General features: G+C 42.5%; 1 protein-coding gene across 1 annotated transcript in view; it reads left to right on the forward strand.

The window, feature by feature from the left end:
• Positions 1 to 7031: 7031 nt before the first annotated feature.
• itga5 (integrin, alpha 5 (fibronectin receptor, alpha polypeptide)) overlaps positions 7032 to 17876 on the forward strand; it is a 33658-nt gene continuing 22813 nt past the window's right edge. The window contains exons 1-2 of the mRNA XM_058642582.1: positions 7032 to 7536; positions 17536 to 17666. Of these exons, the coding sequence (XP_058498565.1) occupies positions 7328 to 7536; positions 17536 to 17666 (340 nt within the window). The 5' untranslated portion in view covers positions 7032 to 7327. The remainder of the gene's footprint in view (positions 7537 to 17535; positions 17667 to 17876) is intronic.

The following is a 17876-nucleotide window of genomic DNA, read 5'->3' on the forward strand; positions in this document are numbered from 1 at the left end:
TAGACTTATAAGGAGGAGGACGACAGATTAAGGGGAAGCCAGGGGGGGCTTTTCAATGCCCATTACATTTTTTAATGGGCATTGTGACTCACCATCCCAAACATTGTTTCTTGATGTTTACAGAAAGAGACACAGCTGAGCTATGGTACATTCTTTGGAGCCTTCCACATAGTTGTTCACCAGCCTTGGCTAAGTAAAGTCTGGACAGGATGTCACACACAATACTTCAGGAAGTAGTCAGATGGGAGATAGTGGGAATAATGGTGACTTTAAATCACCAGAACAGAAGATGTTAAAAGGTATGTAAGACAAGAGACGGCCATAGCAGGCTAAAAGCTTCCATTAAAACATTTTCATCTAGACTAAAATAACCCAAACAACAATTAGATGCATATACAGAGGTGCCCTTCCTCTGACACATCACATTCTTGGCTCCCACAAGATGCATTGTAACTACTTTGGTGATGCACTTTTCATACACTGCCTTCATCATGTAAAAATAGAAAAATGTCCATTAACTTGATGGATACACATTGGCAAAACTACATTACTTGTACTTTCAGGTTAGATATTTTTGACAAACACGCTCTCAGGGTAACCTAAAACGGTGAACGCAATCACCATTATACCTGCTAACTATGTGTATGTTAACATACATGCAGTACATACTAGTGATATTGTGCATGGTTGTATGATAACAATCCAACACTGATTAAGGAAGTAAAACCAGAAAGACAAAGATGATGATGCAGAGATGATGATGCAGAATAGAAAATAGACTGGAAACGTCACAGGCCTTGAGCGAACAGATATTGTTGTTCAGTCAAGGTCCTCAAGAAATGTCTCCACTAGTGATTTCTGCAGTCACATCACAATTGGAGTAGCAAATGTCCTTTTAATAGAATGACGTGTCCCCTTGATGGTGGCTATTATACTGTATATATGTGTACTTAAAGTGGCAAAACACTGATTCTGTCATGCTGTTTCTGCAACAATAACATTGTCACTGTTGATGTTTTTGTCTGTGAATATAATAAGACACAGTTTTCTGTATACTATTTTCACTTTAAGTGCACTTTGTCTGTGCCATGGGAAGCCGGGTGCGACTGTTTTCTTATGCATTGTGTCCAGCATGTCTGCCATGGGGAGTAGGTGTGGGAACTCAACAGAAGCAAATTGGGAGGGAATGTGTGCATGGTTATGTACATATGTGTGTGTGTGTGTGTGTGTGTGTGTGTGTGCGCGCGCGTGCATGTGTGAATATTGGCATGTGAAACAATAACCTGAGGCTCTCCAGTGATCACACTGATTCACTGCCCTCTCCTGCTGTACCCCAGGTCCACACTTTTTACAGCCGCATTCCTTCTCCCGGCTGTGAGGCTCTGCAGAGGCCCCCGCATGCACGCCCACCCCAATAGCAAAACACAGAAGGGGGGTCATGGTGCACGCCATTACTCTGAGAGACAAATAGGCCATCCAAATAAAACACGACACCCTAAACATGAGACCTGAATGCAAACCGGGACGACTGGCCTGTGCACACAACTTATTCACGGTCATCTTTCTGCTCCAGTGTTTCTCTTCACAATGGAAATGTTTGCCTTTGTTTTGGAATCAGAACTCCCTGGTATGAACCCCTCAGTGTAGAATGTTTTGTGAGAGAATGCTCTAACTTATAATTGTACCTGAGTGCTTAGTCTTGCTTGGTCGGCCTAGCCACTCTGCCACAGTGACCTCCCATTAAATGATGTCAAGCATTTTAATGCTACCTCTTAAAAAGTTGTGTTTTAAGCAAACAAAGTCATTGCAGCACGACTGAGACTAAACACTTCATGGAGCACAGTGCTGGCTGTTTATGCAGACAGGTTAGAATTGTTGTTTGTGGACACTTACGAGTCCTATGAACTGTAGTATGAGGTTAATGGAGCTGGTAGTGGGGTCATTTCCCTCCAGCACCTAACATGCTGTTCTGTTCCCACAGACTCACAAGCAGATGTACATAAAAAAAAACAACTGCTCATTTTGAGACTGTGTTAACAAGGCAACCAAACAACGGACACTGTTTGGATCGTCTTACTTCCCCCACACGTTGCCTCACTTTGTCTGCACTGACAGTAAAAGCTCACAAGAGGAAACAATATTGAAGGGAGGTGGGTGACATTTGCCTTGTACAGAGCCTCTGGGATGATGTTCTACAGTTTAAAGCAATCATATGATTCACTCAGGCACTTGGTTGCTAAGAGAGCTTGTGTTGAAAACAATGGGGAGTCCACTCAGCAACACGGGCCAGCTCACTCCTTCATGACAAATCTGTCATCCAGTGTGCAATATCTCAGACTGTCTGGAGCAGTCAACAATACCTCACCACCCTTCCTCCTTGTTGGTGGGGAATGTTGCAGAAAACAGAGGGGCAAAGAAAAAGTGCACATGAGTGAGGTGGGTATGTGTGCATAGTTTGTGTTTGTTAAGAGACACAAACAGTTGGGGCCAGGATGCCAGGCTGGCTTTTACTTTGGAGGAATTTCCTGCTTGTAAGATGTGTATCGCATCATTTTCCGACAGTTGGGTAGAGGTGGGGGGTGGGGGGTGGGGGTCGAGGAAGGAAAGCCTGTTTTCTGTGTTTGAAAGACATTTAGGGGGCTTTTTAGGCTTGAGGACTGGATGGTAGAGGGGGGTTTCAGTTCAAGCCACCTTAACCCATTCTTCTCCAACACACACACATTATGATTTTTCGCAATATATCTTACTGTGCAGACACCACGTTTCTCATCTTAACCACAAATTCCCTTTCCCCCGACTTTCTATCCAAAGCAAAATTAATCAAGAATCCAATACATCCGAAAGGAACTGGCACCCTGCCTTCAGGAACAAACAGTAGCTGATTGTTGTGACTGGTGACTTGTGTGTGTACGAGCTATTAACTTGCTTGTGCACTTTATTTGCTGTCTGTTCCCAGAGTGGTAAAATTGTGTTTATTCTGTGACTTGAAAGGCCAACAGTTGCCTAATGGCAGCCATCAGCGTGCCTCCCCTCCCCTGCCCCCGTGGAGCCCACCAGTGTCCACTGTTTGGACCACAAAGAGAAATGAGATGGGTGGGGTGAAGTCTGGTGCCTCAGGGATTAAAACTACCTTAAAACTCTAGTCTGTAATTGGTTTCCAAAACACCTTTTATCTTATTTGTTAAATCTTTTCACGTCCTGATAGCCATCAAAATAAATAGCATTGTTATCAACAGTGTTAAGAGCATTATTGTTATTGTTTTGATCAAACTGATCATTTTGATTATAAGTGATTCAAACACGATGTAGTCAGTATCCATATCCGTATCTCTTTCCAGATTCCTTCTAAAACTTTATTTAATGATGACTATCTGGATGTGAAGAGGATTTAAACAAATAACTCATAATAATGGGCTGAAAAAAAGGTTGAAGAATCCTTAGATTTTTAACCCCTAAATCGGGTGCCTACATTACCCACAATGCAACTGCCAAATGTTTGGCCAAAGTGTGTGTGTGTATGCTAGTTTTATTTGCTTCCAGCTGCCAGTCTTTGGCAAAGATGAGAAGTAATATTTTATATACTCTAAGGTTTTTATTTTCAAACATGTTCAGTTAACATGTCAAGTGATATCATTTGTGTCAGTGTTAACAAGCAAGGCTGACAAAGCAAGACTAAGCACCCACTGCTAACATGCAGCATACAAGGCCGCCTCTGAAGCCACTTCCTGAATGTAAGTATGTCTAAAATTAGCACATCTACACTGGAACATACATTTAAAGACATTGTCTGACATTTTGGAAAGTGCACGTAGGCTATTAGCTGTTTTACAGACAGAAAAATAAAACTAGAATGCTAATTTTCTCTTAAAGTTTAGCTTTGGCTAAAGGTTTATTCTAAGCTGTGCTAAGCTAATGTTCCTTGGCTTCATCTTAAAACTCTTGGCCAAACCATGAATAATCACATATTTCCTGCATATATCGGCTATACAGTGTTTAGCCACATCTTTTTTATTGCCATGTAAAATCTTATAATGTGGAAAGAAAATGAAAACGCAGATGCATGAGAGTTCTCATTCACACTTCATATCTTCTGGACATTAATGTGTGAAGATAATGTGGCCCTCTGGTAGTGTTATTAATAAGAAAACAGGAAAGAATGATGTATGTGTGAGTGTGCCAGATGAACACACACACACACACCACACTCATATATGTGTGTGTATGTGTGTGTATGTCTTGCAGAATTTGCAAATTTGTGAGGTCTATATTTAAAATATACGGCCAGCTGTGCGGAGTCCTGTGAAATGTTCTATAAGTGTATTGCTGCACCTCATATCAGTTGCCATAGTGGCCGAGTGATGATGTCAAAGCAGAGGCATTGGAAAATATCCACATCCCCCTTTTTTCAACTGAAATCACGGTTGGAGCCAGATGGAAAATACTGTTCAGTTAGCCAGCAGAACAGACTCTGGCTTCTCACACAGAATATGTTGAACGTGACACACTTGTACAAAGCTACACTGGCTTGTAGGGTAAATTGCTTCTGAATGACACACATATACAGATGGGAACAGAATGAGGGGGGCAAAACAGTTGAAAGTTGCATTTCTCCTGTTTCATGTCCTGGTCCTCCTGTTTCATGAGGTCAGACATACCTGTGGGTGCATGGTTCACTGTGTTGGGAAATACGGCAGATGAATTACCTCATACATGACGTCTTGGGGACAAAAATGTGCAGACACACAAATCAAAGCGACATCGGCTGACATAACTATTATTTTAATTCATCAGTAATTGTGACAGAGTTCAGAGTTTGCATGTGGTGCTTAGCCTGGAAACCAAACTTCTGACTTCGGTGGGAAACTTTAGGCGCTGCAGACACAAAAACAAGTTCAGGAGAATCCGCTTAAGTTTTTCAGCGTATTGGCTTTTTATCCACCCGGCATTTTGGGTAAAATTGAAGCGCTGTTTCACATAAATCCTAGTGTGGGAAAATCTTAAAATGCCGCTTATGGGTTTTGGTGTACACAACCAATACACTAGTTTGGAAAAACGATGATGTCATGTTCCCACCTCTCTCTTGCACTTAAATTCGCTGATTTATGTAATTATTTGGTCTATTCACTTTATGATAACTTATATTTTTTTTCCCTACTCCCCCTGGCTTTGTTCATTCTGGCTCTGTTTCTGTGTTGTATACATTGTAATGCATACTTATTCCAATCCAGCTTCATTTAAAAACGGTTGCACACAGCCAGCTTTATGTGCATGCTTACCTTCTCCATTTGTCATTTTTGGTGTAATTCTAATTCTGACGCCACATACAGGCCTGGCATATGTGCTGCTACATCATGTTTGTGGGAAACACAAAAGATTGTATTGGGAAAGTTCTGTTTCTGTCAGTCTACCGCGCCTTGAACTCTGGCTATCGTGCATTTAAAAGGACCTAAAAACAGCATGAGACCCTTCCAGGATTAGAGCTTTGAACCATCATGTGCCTCCAACAGCTGTGAACCCCCCCCCTCCCCATACGCTCTGTATCACCCCCCATTCCTCAGTTTAAACTTCGCTCCCTTTGTTGAGGCACTTTGGACTAGTTATAAATATGAGCTGCACTTGACAGAGAGTTCATGTTGCTACTGCAACGCAGCTAAATTTGGCTCCCGTGTTCAATCCACAAGGCTTCAAGTGAATCAGCTAAACCAACAGTTACTAATTCCATCCAGTCTGGATAGGTTTATTAAAGGTCTCATTTACCACTTTCCTTGGTCTTGTGTGACTCACAGGCAGGAATATGAAATCTTCCCACACCCCCCCGAGAATACATCACATAACCAAATGAGATCAACGCTGTAATTACATGCAGATACATATGGATCGCACATTCAGCTCCATGGGTGTGAGATAGAGTTATAATTAGTGTGGAGTTGTACAAACAAGTTCAATCTTTGGTGCGCTACATTTGGGAGGTTTATTTTGACTGAGGACCAGTGACATCACCACCATCAAATAATAAGTTTTAGAAAAACACAATTTTAAGGAATCATTAAAGATGCAGGTGGAAAATCCTTTTTTAATTTATAAAATGTTTGGGTTAAAGGGGTGGTTAAGTTTTTTCAAGTGTGGTTGTATAAGATACTGACACATTATCAAGTGTCAGTGTGTTTACATGTTTATAAACACGTTAGTCTGACTAAAATCAAGCTAGTCTTAGTCGGACTAACATACCTGGAAAATGCGATTTATAGTCAGATTACTCCTGCATGTATACACTTAGTTGGACTGGAGTCACGATGTATAATACACTGCTGTACTGTTGCCGGAAATCATACGGTGGTGGCATCTTTCTTTGGACAGCACAGCAACCGCAAGAGCCATGCTCCATCTAATTTGTATCATGATTAACATCTACAACAGTTACAGAACCACAGCACGATCCACCTCACTGTGACGTAAAGGTCAACGGCTAACTGATTCCATACGCACTAGCTGCCTTTGCCGTGTGTGCTGCCAACTGCACCACAGTTTATAGAGAAAATGTGCGATTATCACAGCACACAGGAGTTTTTAATCCACTGCTGCCTCTATCAACAAGTCCAAATATGTGACTTGGTGTTTAGATTTACCTAAGTGACATACACTTACTAAAGGAAGCAGCAAGAAACCAACAAAAAACACACAAACAGTGCTTCATAACAGTTTGAACTGCTGACTTGTCATGTACAGCAGAGGCATCTAATTACATGACCTTATATTGGCAGGACATTTGGAGATTCATTGAACTTTCCATCACCTATAGGAACCTTCCCTGACTTCAACTAAATGCCCAAAAGGTCAAGATAACTGTGAGATAAGATCAAAGGGAAGATAATACATACATTGTTCTTTAGGACAGTATTGTGAGTGTTACTGATAAGAAAGTCTGAGAAGTCAAAACTGTAGAAGTTACCACATTGTCACTGCATTTGTAAACATATACTCTTGAGAGAGAGAGAGGTTAGTGGATTATGAGAAGAGCCCTCTTTTAGGGAATCACAGAACTAGGCTCCTCCTCCTCGAAACTTTGTCACGGCTGTGGGAACTCCCTGCTGCTCCATGTATCACGATTAGGTGAGCGGAGCAGGCGTGCGCCGTGAGAGAGGCAGCGAGCAGGAGGTAGAGAGGACACAAGAGAGGAGCTAACGGAGCAGATACTGACCGGCTAGAGTTACAGGGATGCCATTTTAGCCACACTCCACCACTGCTTTCAGACTTGATCAGCGCGAAAACGGGGACATTTTCGCCATTTCAAACAACCCCTGGTGGATTAATTTATTCGCACAAAAAAATGGGATTGGTACGGTCTTGCGTAAAGGCGCCGAGGATGGTGGCCATTCTCTCCCAATCCCTCCTTTGTATCATCGGTTTGTCACTGACTCTTTCTCAGCCTGCCTGCGAGGCGTTTAACTTGGACGTGGAGAATCCAGCTGTTTACAGCGGACCACAGGGGAGCTACTTCGGATATGCTGTTGACTTTTATTTGGCCGATTCTACCAGGTGAGTTTCTGCAACAAATGCTAGTGTTTTACTGTTAAACAAAGAGAGCGATTTGTTTTCAGCCCCAAGCGCCAAAAAAAAGTCCAACACATTTTTATAGACTCATCTGGGTTTCACAAACCCAGTTGTACACAAATATGTTGCGCGCAGCGTGCAAACTTTCCATTGGTCTGTGCCGGAGGTCTTTGCCAAACTTCTGAACATTTACAAATTCCCCTGTTAAAGTTACAGAGCAAGTTTCCAATAGGAGTGGAGAAGTCTCACTACATTTTGTGGGATGGTCTTTTTAAATCATGGCTCTGTGTATTAACTGTACCATTTGGACGCAGTATTTACGCACAGCGCGCAAACACACACAGTGTGCACACTTCTCACTGTTATTGAATATTTTGAGGAAATTGCATTAACGTTCTTATTGACTCTTAAATTAAAGCCTGGGTGAAGCCAATATGAAAGAGTGTCTTCTACGAGTCCTAGTCTCATCTCATTGCATTTACAAAATGACATTTAATTCTGACCTCTTAATCTGCCCCGGCCTCTAAAACCCATTGACTGCAACCTTTAGTAATCACATTTTATTGGCGTGCGATGTTGATTGTGATGCTTCCTGGCTGTGTAGGGATGTAACCCCTGTGACTCTTGGGATGCTACTACTGTTTCAACATTCTTCCTTAAGAGATTTTGGCATGAGCCAGTTTTTGGACTTTATTTCATGCGTGACATGCCTGTGGTCAGGTCTAATACCCTAGTAGTCTGGGGAGAAAATAATAGTGTGGGACATGTTGACTGTCCTAGGAGCGTGATAGCTTTGTATGAACTGGGATACAGGGGGGGGAAAGCAAGGCATGGGTTTCATTTGGCTGCTGACAGATTTGCATTTGTTCTGCTACCCGCTTAGTTGATTCAGTGGACTCTGGGCCCAGCCCTGTAATTGTAAAAATCACTAACAAAAGGTCATACAGCTGCAGTCAAGTTTCACTCCGACATGATCAGACTTCGTGGCTGAGACGGTGTCTGATGGGCACCTTCAGAGCCGTGGCCCACTGTGTAACCATCCTGCATGCTGGGATTTGAGAAAGGGCTTTGTGCCGAGTGGGCTGTCAGCGGCAGCTCTTTAGTTTCTCTGGTTCTCTTACTCATTTCCCTGGCCGGCAGACACTCAGACAAGAGGAGGTTCCCCCCTCTTCCACGGGCCCCTACTGTCTCTTTTAAAGCTATTGCTCTTCATTTCGCTGCCTGAGAAGCAGGGGCTTCAGGAGAGCAATATGATTTAGTACATGAGGCTTGTACGTATGAACCCCACTTCTCTCTCTCAACATCCCCCGCCTCACTTCCTTCTGCTGATGTCATTCTGCAGGGCTTTTAATTCATTTTTCCCCTAGACCACCACTCCTCCTGCCACCCCACCATCTCCCTTCATCCCATTAAATATGAGACAGAGTCTACGTCATCTTACTAATGACTTAATCTGAACTTTCCTACACTTGGGCAGAAGGAGGCAAGACAATGGTTTGTATGTGCAGAGCAGGAGTAGTGTTTAAGCGTAGCTTCCTACAAGTCAGCGCCCTATAATTTTCCTGTGGATGATATGTATTCAGAAGTCAAATGTCAAACCAAACAAAGTATGAGAGAGCAGTTTTAAGACCATGAATCATTGCTTTAGCTGCAAATCACATGTACGTGCCACTTTTCATCCACAGTCTCTTAGAAGTCAACGCACCAAAACATATCAGTTAGAGTCATGAAATGACTTTCTGTTATCTCTCGGTTTTGCCATCACATCATCATGACCCACACTTAGGAGACGTCAGGAGTGGGGGAGTAGCTGGAATCTCAGGGTGAGGTCACTTCAGGGTTGCACAGGGAGTTTATGAGCTGCTTGAGAGACAAAATGTTACTGCTTTTACAAAAAAAGTTGACTATATAGGTTTATTACCTGTACCTCAGTCTCACTGGTCAAAAGAACAGTTTAATCCTCGGTTTAAATGGGGTTTTAACCAGTGGGAATGTTTAAATGGCATTCACTACTTGGTCTAATGACTGCAATGCACAAGGGTTTCTATCAGCCTCGGCTCCGACTGGCATCAGTGGGAACCCAAGACCTGGGTGAACATACAGTTTCTTTCTTTGTCTGCTTCAGGTTTTGGCAGTGACGCAGGTTTCTGCGTCATCTGTGGTGCAATTCTTTGACATGTATTGATCTTCAGCCTGTGAGAATAGCTGTTAGCCATGAATGTCTGTTATGAACCTTACTTTGTACAACTTAAAAAAAAGATATTTCATAAATCAGTTGAAAGATTGATTGAAAGAGGGACCAAAGTAAAAGATACAAAATAATAACCACTGTAACGTTGTCACGTAGTATTCCTTCTTCCCACTATTGTCTGGTACTAGTGTCACAGTTGACGTCGGGTGGGTAACACACCACAGGGCAGACCAACCACTGGCAATGGCTATATATGTTTTAATGTAAAGGAGACGTTAGTGAAAATTACACTCATTGCAGATAAAGATGCACTGAGGTGAGAGGGGAAGAACACTGTTCTCCCATCTATAAATTTCAGGATGGCAAACACAAAGGCTTACTTTCTCCTACTTGCTCGTCCCTCAACATGGGTTTGCATATGTGGGTCTGTCGTGCCCTTCGGCCTGGCGTAATAAAATTAAGTTTTGACTCTGGCAGACGGCCCACCGTGGAAGAACGCCTGAGGACAGCGTCTGTGAACTGTGTGACTGCTCTACAGATACACACAGGAGGGGTGAGAGGATATATGGTCCCCTATATGGCGGGTGTGTATGTTTTTCCATGTTGCGAGAAGATGAACTCCTCATCGTCTGTAGTCTGTATGTCAGTCACCACATTCCCCCTCCTCTGCATTATGGGAAGGACTTTGGAGGGCCGTGTCTCACTTCAAACAGTTTATAATCAAACAACAGTTACTGACTCTGCTTTGACTTTCTCCGGTGCCAGGCAGGGATAAGGGAGTGGATCATACTGAGATAGAAAAGGTCAAAGGGTCTGGGACTGTAAATAATAACAGACCTGGCCTGGAGTATATGAGGCGATCAAAACAACTTGCAGTGATTTTAACAAAATATGATGGGAAGCTCTTGTTGTATATTAGAACCATATTCTTCACACTTTCCTTTCAACAGTTGCTGATCAGTGATAAGAATACACAAAAGGAATACAATGGCAAAAGCACCATTTTATGGAGAGGATAATAAGTTGCAGTCCACACATGTGTTTAGAGCACATGTCTAGTGATGTGCAAGAGCTCACGCATGGTTAGACCATGACGAGCACATGCCCTGAAGTCAGCTGGTCCTTGTGGGTCAATCTCCTGGAGTTTACCTTCTCAAACTGGGTTAGAGTTAAACTAATATTGACATTGGACTGTGGTCTTCTTTGGTCACGAAAAGAGCAGTGTTTTCTCTACAGCTCTACTGAGGTCCTTCTCCATATATGATCACTCTCCTTTCTGTTGTTGTTTTCACTGGTGTCCTTTTTCTGGGGCTCGTTTCCTAATCAAACCAAGAACGTGTGTGAGCTGCAGGAGTGCAGCTTGTGTGTTTGGTTTGCCAAGCTTTCTGCATCCAAGTTGCGTGTAGACAATGGGGCCCTTTGTCTGATGGCAGGACTTGTTGACTGTTTTTTACTGAAGAAACTCAGTATGATTCAGTTGTTTTTTAATGTTTTTAATTTTCTGTTGTCAAACCTTCTATACACCCATGATGATCAAATCAGTAAGTTGGGAACATTAATGTCTGTTGCTTTAAAGGTCACTCAGGATATACTTGTAGCGTGGCTACACTGTGTTCTGTCTCAAACATAAAGTGCTTGTCTGGCTTTTACTGCTCTGTCAGTTGAGTGGGGGGGATTCCAAAGGAGGCTGTGTGTGTTTCACTAGAAAAAATATGTCAATGTTGATGGTGACGCTGTGTTTAAAGGTCCTGAGGACGCCGCTGACACATCTGCAGCATTGGGTCGGGAATGCCCCCAGGACCTCATGTCTTTGTGGGAATGTAGCTGGCCATTGGTCAGAGTCGTCGTGACTCATACTTTGTTAGATTTAATCTCTGAATGCCTGCAGACCTGGTTTGTTTTAACCCAAGGTCATTAAATGACTCACACCAATGGTAACTTGAGTCTATCCTTTATATGATGATAAGCATATGACGCCAGTGTGTGCTGCTGCACTGGAAAAAATTTAAATTTCCATCAGATCTCATATTTGTGATGGAAATAAGGTGTAACCTGCCCTATTAGTCTCTGTGAATGTGTGAGTATGCATGCATATGAGGGTGTGGCTGGGGCTCTGGGTGCACAGACAAAGTGTTTCAACAGCTGTTGTAACCCCCCTGCCATCATGTTTAATACAACAGCCTCTCTATCCTGAGGTGAGAGCACTGGACCCCCTGACGTGGGCATTGTGGAGAGAGGTGTGAACCAGCGGCAGTTAAAGTCCTTGCAGGAGGATTTTAGGTTTGCTAAATTGTGAAAGGAAGGGGGGTGAAGGTGGGCAGCAGTTTGTCATGAGAAAGTTTGTGCTTTGCAGTTATAGTAGAATGTTTAAATGTATTATATGCTGCTTATAAAATGCATTTTTGGTTGGTAGTTTTAAAAAAAAAATAGCTGCTGATGTTCACACATTAAAAGCATTCAGAGGGGACATTAAACTGCCACTCTAGAATGATTCCTTGCTAAAAGAGTGGATGTAAAAACAATAAAAACAGAATCTGCTTGGTGTGAACCTGTTAATCCACTTACCACACTTGTAACGTCCAACCCCAGCTGCAGAATAGCATAAAATCATTAAGTCTCAAGGCCCTCAACTGTAGATTTGAATCGCCTGTGGATGTCCACATATTTTTCCAGTGTGGTAATAAACAACATTGTTTGGATAACTAGGCCAGCTCATTTGAAAGCCACCTGTTGCCTTATGCTACACCATACTGCACTGTTATACGCATAAATTCTGCTCCAGATATGCCTGTTGTCCACACTACCCCAGTGTTTTAGAGCCCACAAAATTCTGCTGGCTCTGTTTTCTTTTTAAAACTTTGGAGACCTTTGTTGTAAATGATGAAGCAGCTACTCACATTAATGTCCTTATCAGCTGTGAATGAAAAAAAAACTGTTAAAACACTTGCTTTCAGTTTCACTTTTTTGTTGGTCTCATACCAGAGATCCTTGTTCTTACTTTTCACCTCTGAAAGTATGGATGTGGCCTTATACTAAATTCTTATGAGGCTTTTTCTGCCAGACCAATGATAAACTGTTTATTGGTTGTTGCTGCTTTACAGCACAGTGGCTCCTTTTCAAATTCACCCTGACACATAAATAAATAGCTATTTATTGTTATTATATTATTAGAAAAATGGCTTGCTCCAAGCCGGTAGAGCAAATACAGATACTTAAAAAAAAGTCATACAGCCCACGGCACCATATGACCATCTGATAATGTGGCTTCATCTCAGCACAGTGGACTCTCTGTAGTCAGCACATGCAATCCCAGCAGGCACTGCTACTCTCATCATATTTCGTCTCCTGGACAGCACCACTGCGGACGTGTGTGTGTGTGTGTGTGTGTGTGTGTGTGTGTATGTTTGCATGTATTTTGCGTGTCACCTCCTTCAAGACCTTTTCTGCCACAAACACTTACCTTGTCATGGTCAGTAGTCCTCACTTTGGTCCAACCCTGTGTGTGTGTGTGTGTGTGTGTGTGTGTGTGTGTGTGTGTGAGTAGATGACTGACCATATGGTAGCTGTAAGGTATCAAACGGCTCCTGTCTGGCCTTGGCTTTGAGAGGACTCAAGACTGTTGGTGCGGCTCCATGTGGTCTAGAATAAGTCATCACATACCACTTGCACTTCTCATCTCTGTCACTCAGCTGATCTCATTTTAAGTGCCCATGCAGGCTTTTGAAAAGTCAATATCGCTGCCGTAGGGTGACGTCATCCCACTGCATCAAGGGTCCATTACTTTGTTGAACATGTCAAATGACTGTCCAGCTGCATATTTCCGCTCCCTGTGATCCTGGTGCCATTTAATTTTGTTGGTTAAGTGATTCTTCAGTCAAGGGGGAAGAGATTTATTTCGATTTATTTCATTTTATTCTAACATGTTTTAGTATCCTTTCTCCTGTGGTAATGAGAGCAGTGAAGGTCAAGCGCTGCCTCTGGCTAAGATCAGGTCACTGTATACATGCTCCTTTACTGATATGGCACCACAGTATTAATGCATGTGTTGACAGCGCTGTTTAAATTCCCTGGGTCCATGTACACGTTTTACTTAGGTGATGCTGGGGATCGACGGCAACTGCTCTGGCTTTTTTCACCCCAGCCTTTCCCCTTGTGACTTTGCCATATTGCTCATTGAGCCGTGTTTATGGCTGCAGATGGTGACTGCAGCCATGAATGGCAGGTTTAACAAATCTGAATTAGATTTTTTCCCACCACTTTCCAGTGTGAAGCAGTTATAATAGTGTTCAAGTGACATCAGCCTTTGCAGCTGTGTAGAACTCAAGTTAATGTGGAATTGGGGTAGGAGAGGTGGTGTGGGGTATGCGTGTGTGGAAGGGGTAACAGAAGAATTTGCCCTCTGACAACCTCCTTCTGAAACCTCATCATAAACTGCATTAACCATGGCTACTCAAGATAGTGTCACATCAGCAAGTTCCAGCACTCTGCATCGCCCCTAATTTCTCAAGCCCACGTAAAATATGGTCACAGTCTGGCAATTATGGTGTGGTTAGGTTTTTTTTTTTTATAGAATGTCCTCTGATTGCTTCAAATGAGACAAAATCTGGCTGTTGTTTACACATTCCTCACTTGCAGCCAAAGTCACTTGCTGTAGTTTAATTAATGCTTAATTGTCAGATGGGTGGAGGAGGTCATTAGTGGCTGCTGTACAGCAGCTGGTGAGGTTGACTATGCTTGGCATGTTAATGCTTTTCATACGCCCACCACCCCCTCTAAGGACATTGCTCAAGTGTCCATCTTATGGATTGGCTATTTGTCCAAAGCAACATAACTACTGTAAATGGCGTAAGTGTAGGTTGGTTGAATTCTCCTGTAGCTAAAACCTGCCAGTAAGCAGAACTGTAGTGTTGAACTCTGAGAGTATGAGAAGTGACTTTTGAGAAATTACTTTTTTTCAGTTTCATACTGAGTGGCGGCCACAGCAAGAAGGTCAACAGTCTAGGTTTTCGGTTTGACCGGTGACTTTCTGTGAAGTTTACATGCACTTTCAAACATACAAATTAGGTTTATTGGACACTCTATATTGACTGAAGGAGTGAATGGTTGTTTGTCCCTGTATGGTGGCCCTGCAGTGGACGGATGACCTGTCCAGGGTGTACCCCACATTTCGCCCAATGTCAGATGGGATTGGTTCCAGCCCTCCTGGTGGAGGATAACGCAGTAGAAAATGAGTTAATGAATACTGAGCTGCATCTGTCAGCACCGCTTTCCTTTGGCCTGCTGTGATCACTATCAAACCTGTGATGGTGCTGTTTTCACTTGCATGATCAACAGGCTTTTGTCTAGACTCACTTACTTCGCTGCCCGATGAGTGTTTGTCCTTCAGCTGAACAGCTGAGGATTTTTCCACCCCTTTCTAATTGCATATATTTGCATAGCCACCACTAGAGCCCATTGTTTTTACAAAGGGGTTTGTTATGCAACACACAGTCGACTGCAGTTAAAGCTTCATTAAATGCTAATGATACAAAAGCTCTACCTTTTCAGTGCACAGCTAGCAGATAAGGAGAAAGGGTGGGGAAAGGCCAGACTGATCCTCACCAGATAGAGACCCATTAAATGCTAATTCTTTCACATTTACAGCACTTGCAGATTGTTATCAAGTCATGTTTGTGTGTGTCTACACATCTACATGTATCTGTGTATGGTAGTGAAAACTTTCCTCAACTGCCAACTCGCTGATTAAAGCGTGATCCGCTTGTTTTGTTATTTCCTGTATTTCTTTTCTTTGAAGAGCTGCCATGGCCAATTATGGTTGGATTCTGTTCAAATCAGATTCAACTAAAGACGCAGTGGCTTCAAGCATCCTTGGGCTTGTTATTGTGAAGACGTACTTGCAGTTCTGTGGTTAACGGCATACATTTGCTTACTGTTTTTAAATTTTGTCCAGAAGGGATGGTCTGACAAACAGGTAATCATTAGTTTGTGCATTTTTTGAACTTGAAATTGTACTGTATCTCTTACATATGACAGACATGCTACTTTATTGTATTACTGTATTCTTAACAGATTGTGGCCTGCTAATTTAAAAATATTCACTGACTGTTATTTGCGCATGAAAGTTCAGATGTTGCAAGAAGGTGAACCTGAAGGAAGCCTGTCTGTGATTTAGATCATTGTGCAGGTGGAGCGCTGCTGCTGCTCTTCTGGGATAGTCCCACGTCTGCACATGTGCTCAGAAACCAAAAGGGGGACACTGTTTCTTGCTTTCCAAGTCAGACTGGTTTATTCCCTTTTCTCTCTTCCAAACTAAAACCAGGAGTTTCTGCTTCACTTTTGGAATTGGCATCTCACTATATCTCTTCTGAGGTATTGAGGCCACTGTGATGGTGTGTTATTTAACTGAGATCTTCCTCTCTGGAACCTTCCCATTGTTCTTCCACAGTTTTGTGGTCTCTAAACCATAGATGCTGTGATGTGAAAGCTTTGTACTGACCACCAACACACTTTTACTTGATTTTTTTCCCATAAGCCACCACAGTTAAGGAGGATGGTGGCTCAGTGGTAGTGATGTGTCTTTCAAGAGGAAGGTTGTGGGTTAGAATCCCAGGCTCTGCTAGTCTACATGGCAATGTATCCTTGGGCAAGATACAACCCGACATTGCTTCTGACGATTGTCAGTGTATGAATGAGTATGAAAGATGAGTGATTTATTGATTGTGAGTGAATTAATGGATGAATGGCAAAAACTGTAGCAGCTTTGACTGATCATCAAGACTACGAAAGAAAACATATACACCATTTACCATAATATCATCTAAGGTAATAGATTGGTTCAGTGGGATTAATTATCGTGGATTACAAGGCCTTAGACTATTAACTACTGCGTGATTCATGCTAGTTCTATCGTCTTCCACTGGAGTCTGGACTCTGCTGAGTAGTCACCCTTGGTTATAGGATGCTAACTTTAGACAAAAAGTAAACTTAATGCCCTATTGGAAGATCTGGGACAGGAAAGGGTGTGCTCTTCCTGTCTTGGAGGCCCCTTGAGACCGTCTGGTCTGGATGCTCCTGTGCCTCCTTTATTCCTTTACATCTTGTCAGGTCCAGAATAACGTAATGGCTAAACCATCCACTTAAGACACACAGTTGACATGCAATTTTAATCTAACGTTACCCAACCTTAATGTATAATCATTATCTGCCTTCTTCTCCTTAATCAGCAAGAATACATCTTACATGTTCTTTGTCTGGGATGCACCTGTAAACTTATTGGTTCTTCCTCTGTCTGTTGAAGCAGTTGGCTGCCCTTCCTGTAGCCATACAGTGTAGCTCCAAGGACATTTATGTTTGGTGGGACAGCTGTAGCAACAAGAGTGTTACTCCACTTAGCCCGTCTGCTTTCTTGTTTTCCTATTGAATATGCCCCCAAGGGGTGCATGTGTGACTGTGCTAGACTTTCTTCTTGGGTGTCTGACTGCACACAAGTCAAGTGAGTGTGTATCTGTGACCAAAATGTGCACACGTCCCAGAAGCAGTTTCTCGTCAATCACACGGGATTATGTAAAGTGGTACTGCAACCTGTTAAAATATTTTGCTTTTGATTTGCAATACAGCTGTGTAGGCAGTAAAATGTGCACTCTGCATCGAATGCAATTTTTAATTATCACCAGACAAAGAGCCAAAAATTTTATAGCAATTGTTTGGTGACGAGGCTCAAGTTTATACATTTTGGGTTATAGATTGTAAAGTTTGATTTACAGCATGTCTCTTTTTTTGTCTCTCCCTCACAGTGCAAGCGTGGTGATAGGAGCTCCCAAGGCCAACACAAGTCAGGTCAATGTTAAAGAGGGAGGCTCTGTATTTTACTGTCCATGGAGCCTTAGCCAATCAGACTGTCACAGCATTGAATTTGATACTGAAGGTAAGTAATGTTTGACACAGACACATTTTGCATTCATGCTTTGTTGATTAGATACATTACATTTGGGCATTTTTAAGCTGACAGCTGCCCAAGAAAATATTTTATTAATCCCAAATGTTGGTTTATGCCAAATACCATTGGCTTTCTTTCTTTCAATCTAAATAGTATGGCCCATGTGCAATCTATTTACCTGTTTTTGTTTTTGAGAGG

The sequence above is a fragment of the Solea solea genome, chromosome 11 (assembly GCF_958295425.1).
Source record: "Solea solea chromosome 11, fSolSol10.1, whole genome shotgun sequence".
Lineage (NCBI taxonomy): Eukaryota > Metazoa > Chordata > Actinopteri > Pleuronectiformes > Soleidae > Solea > Solea solea.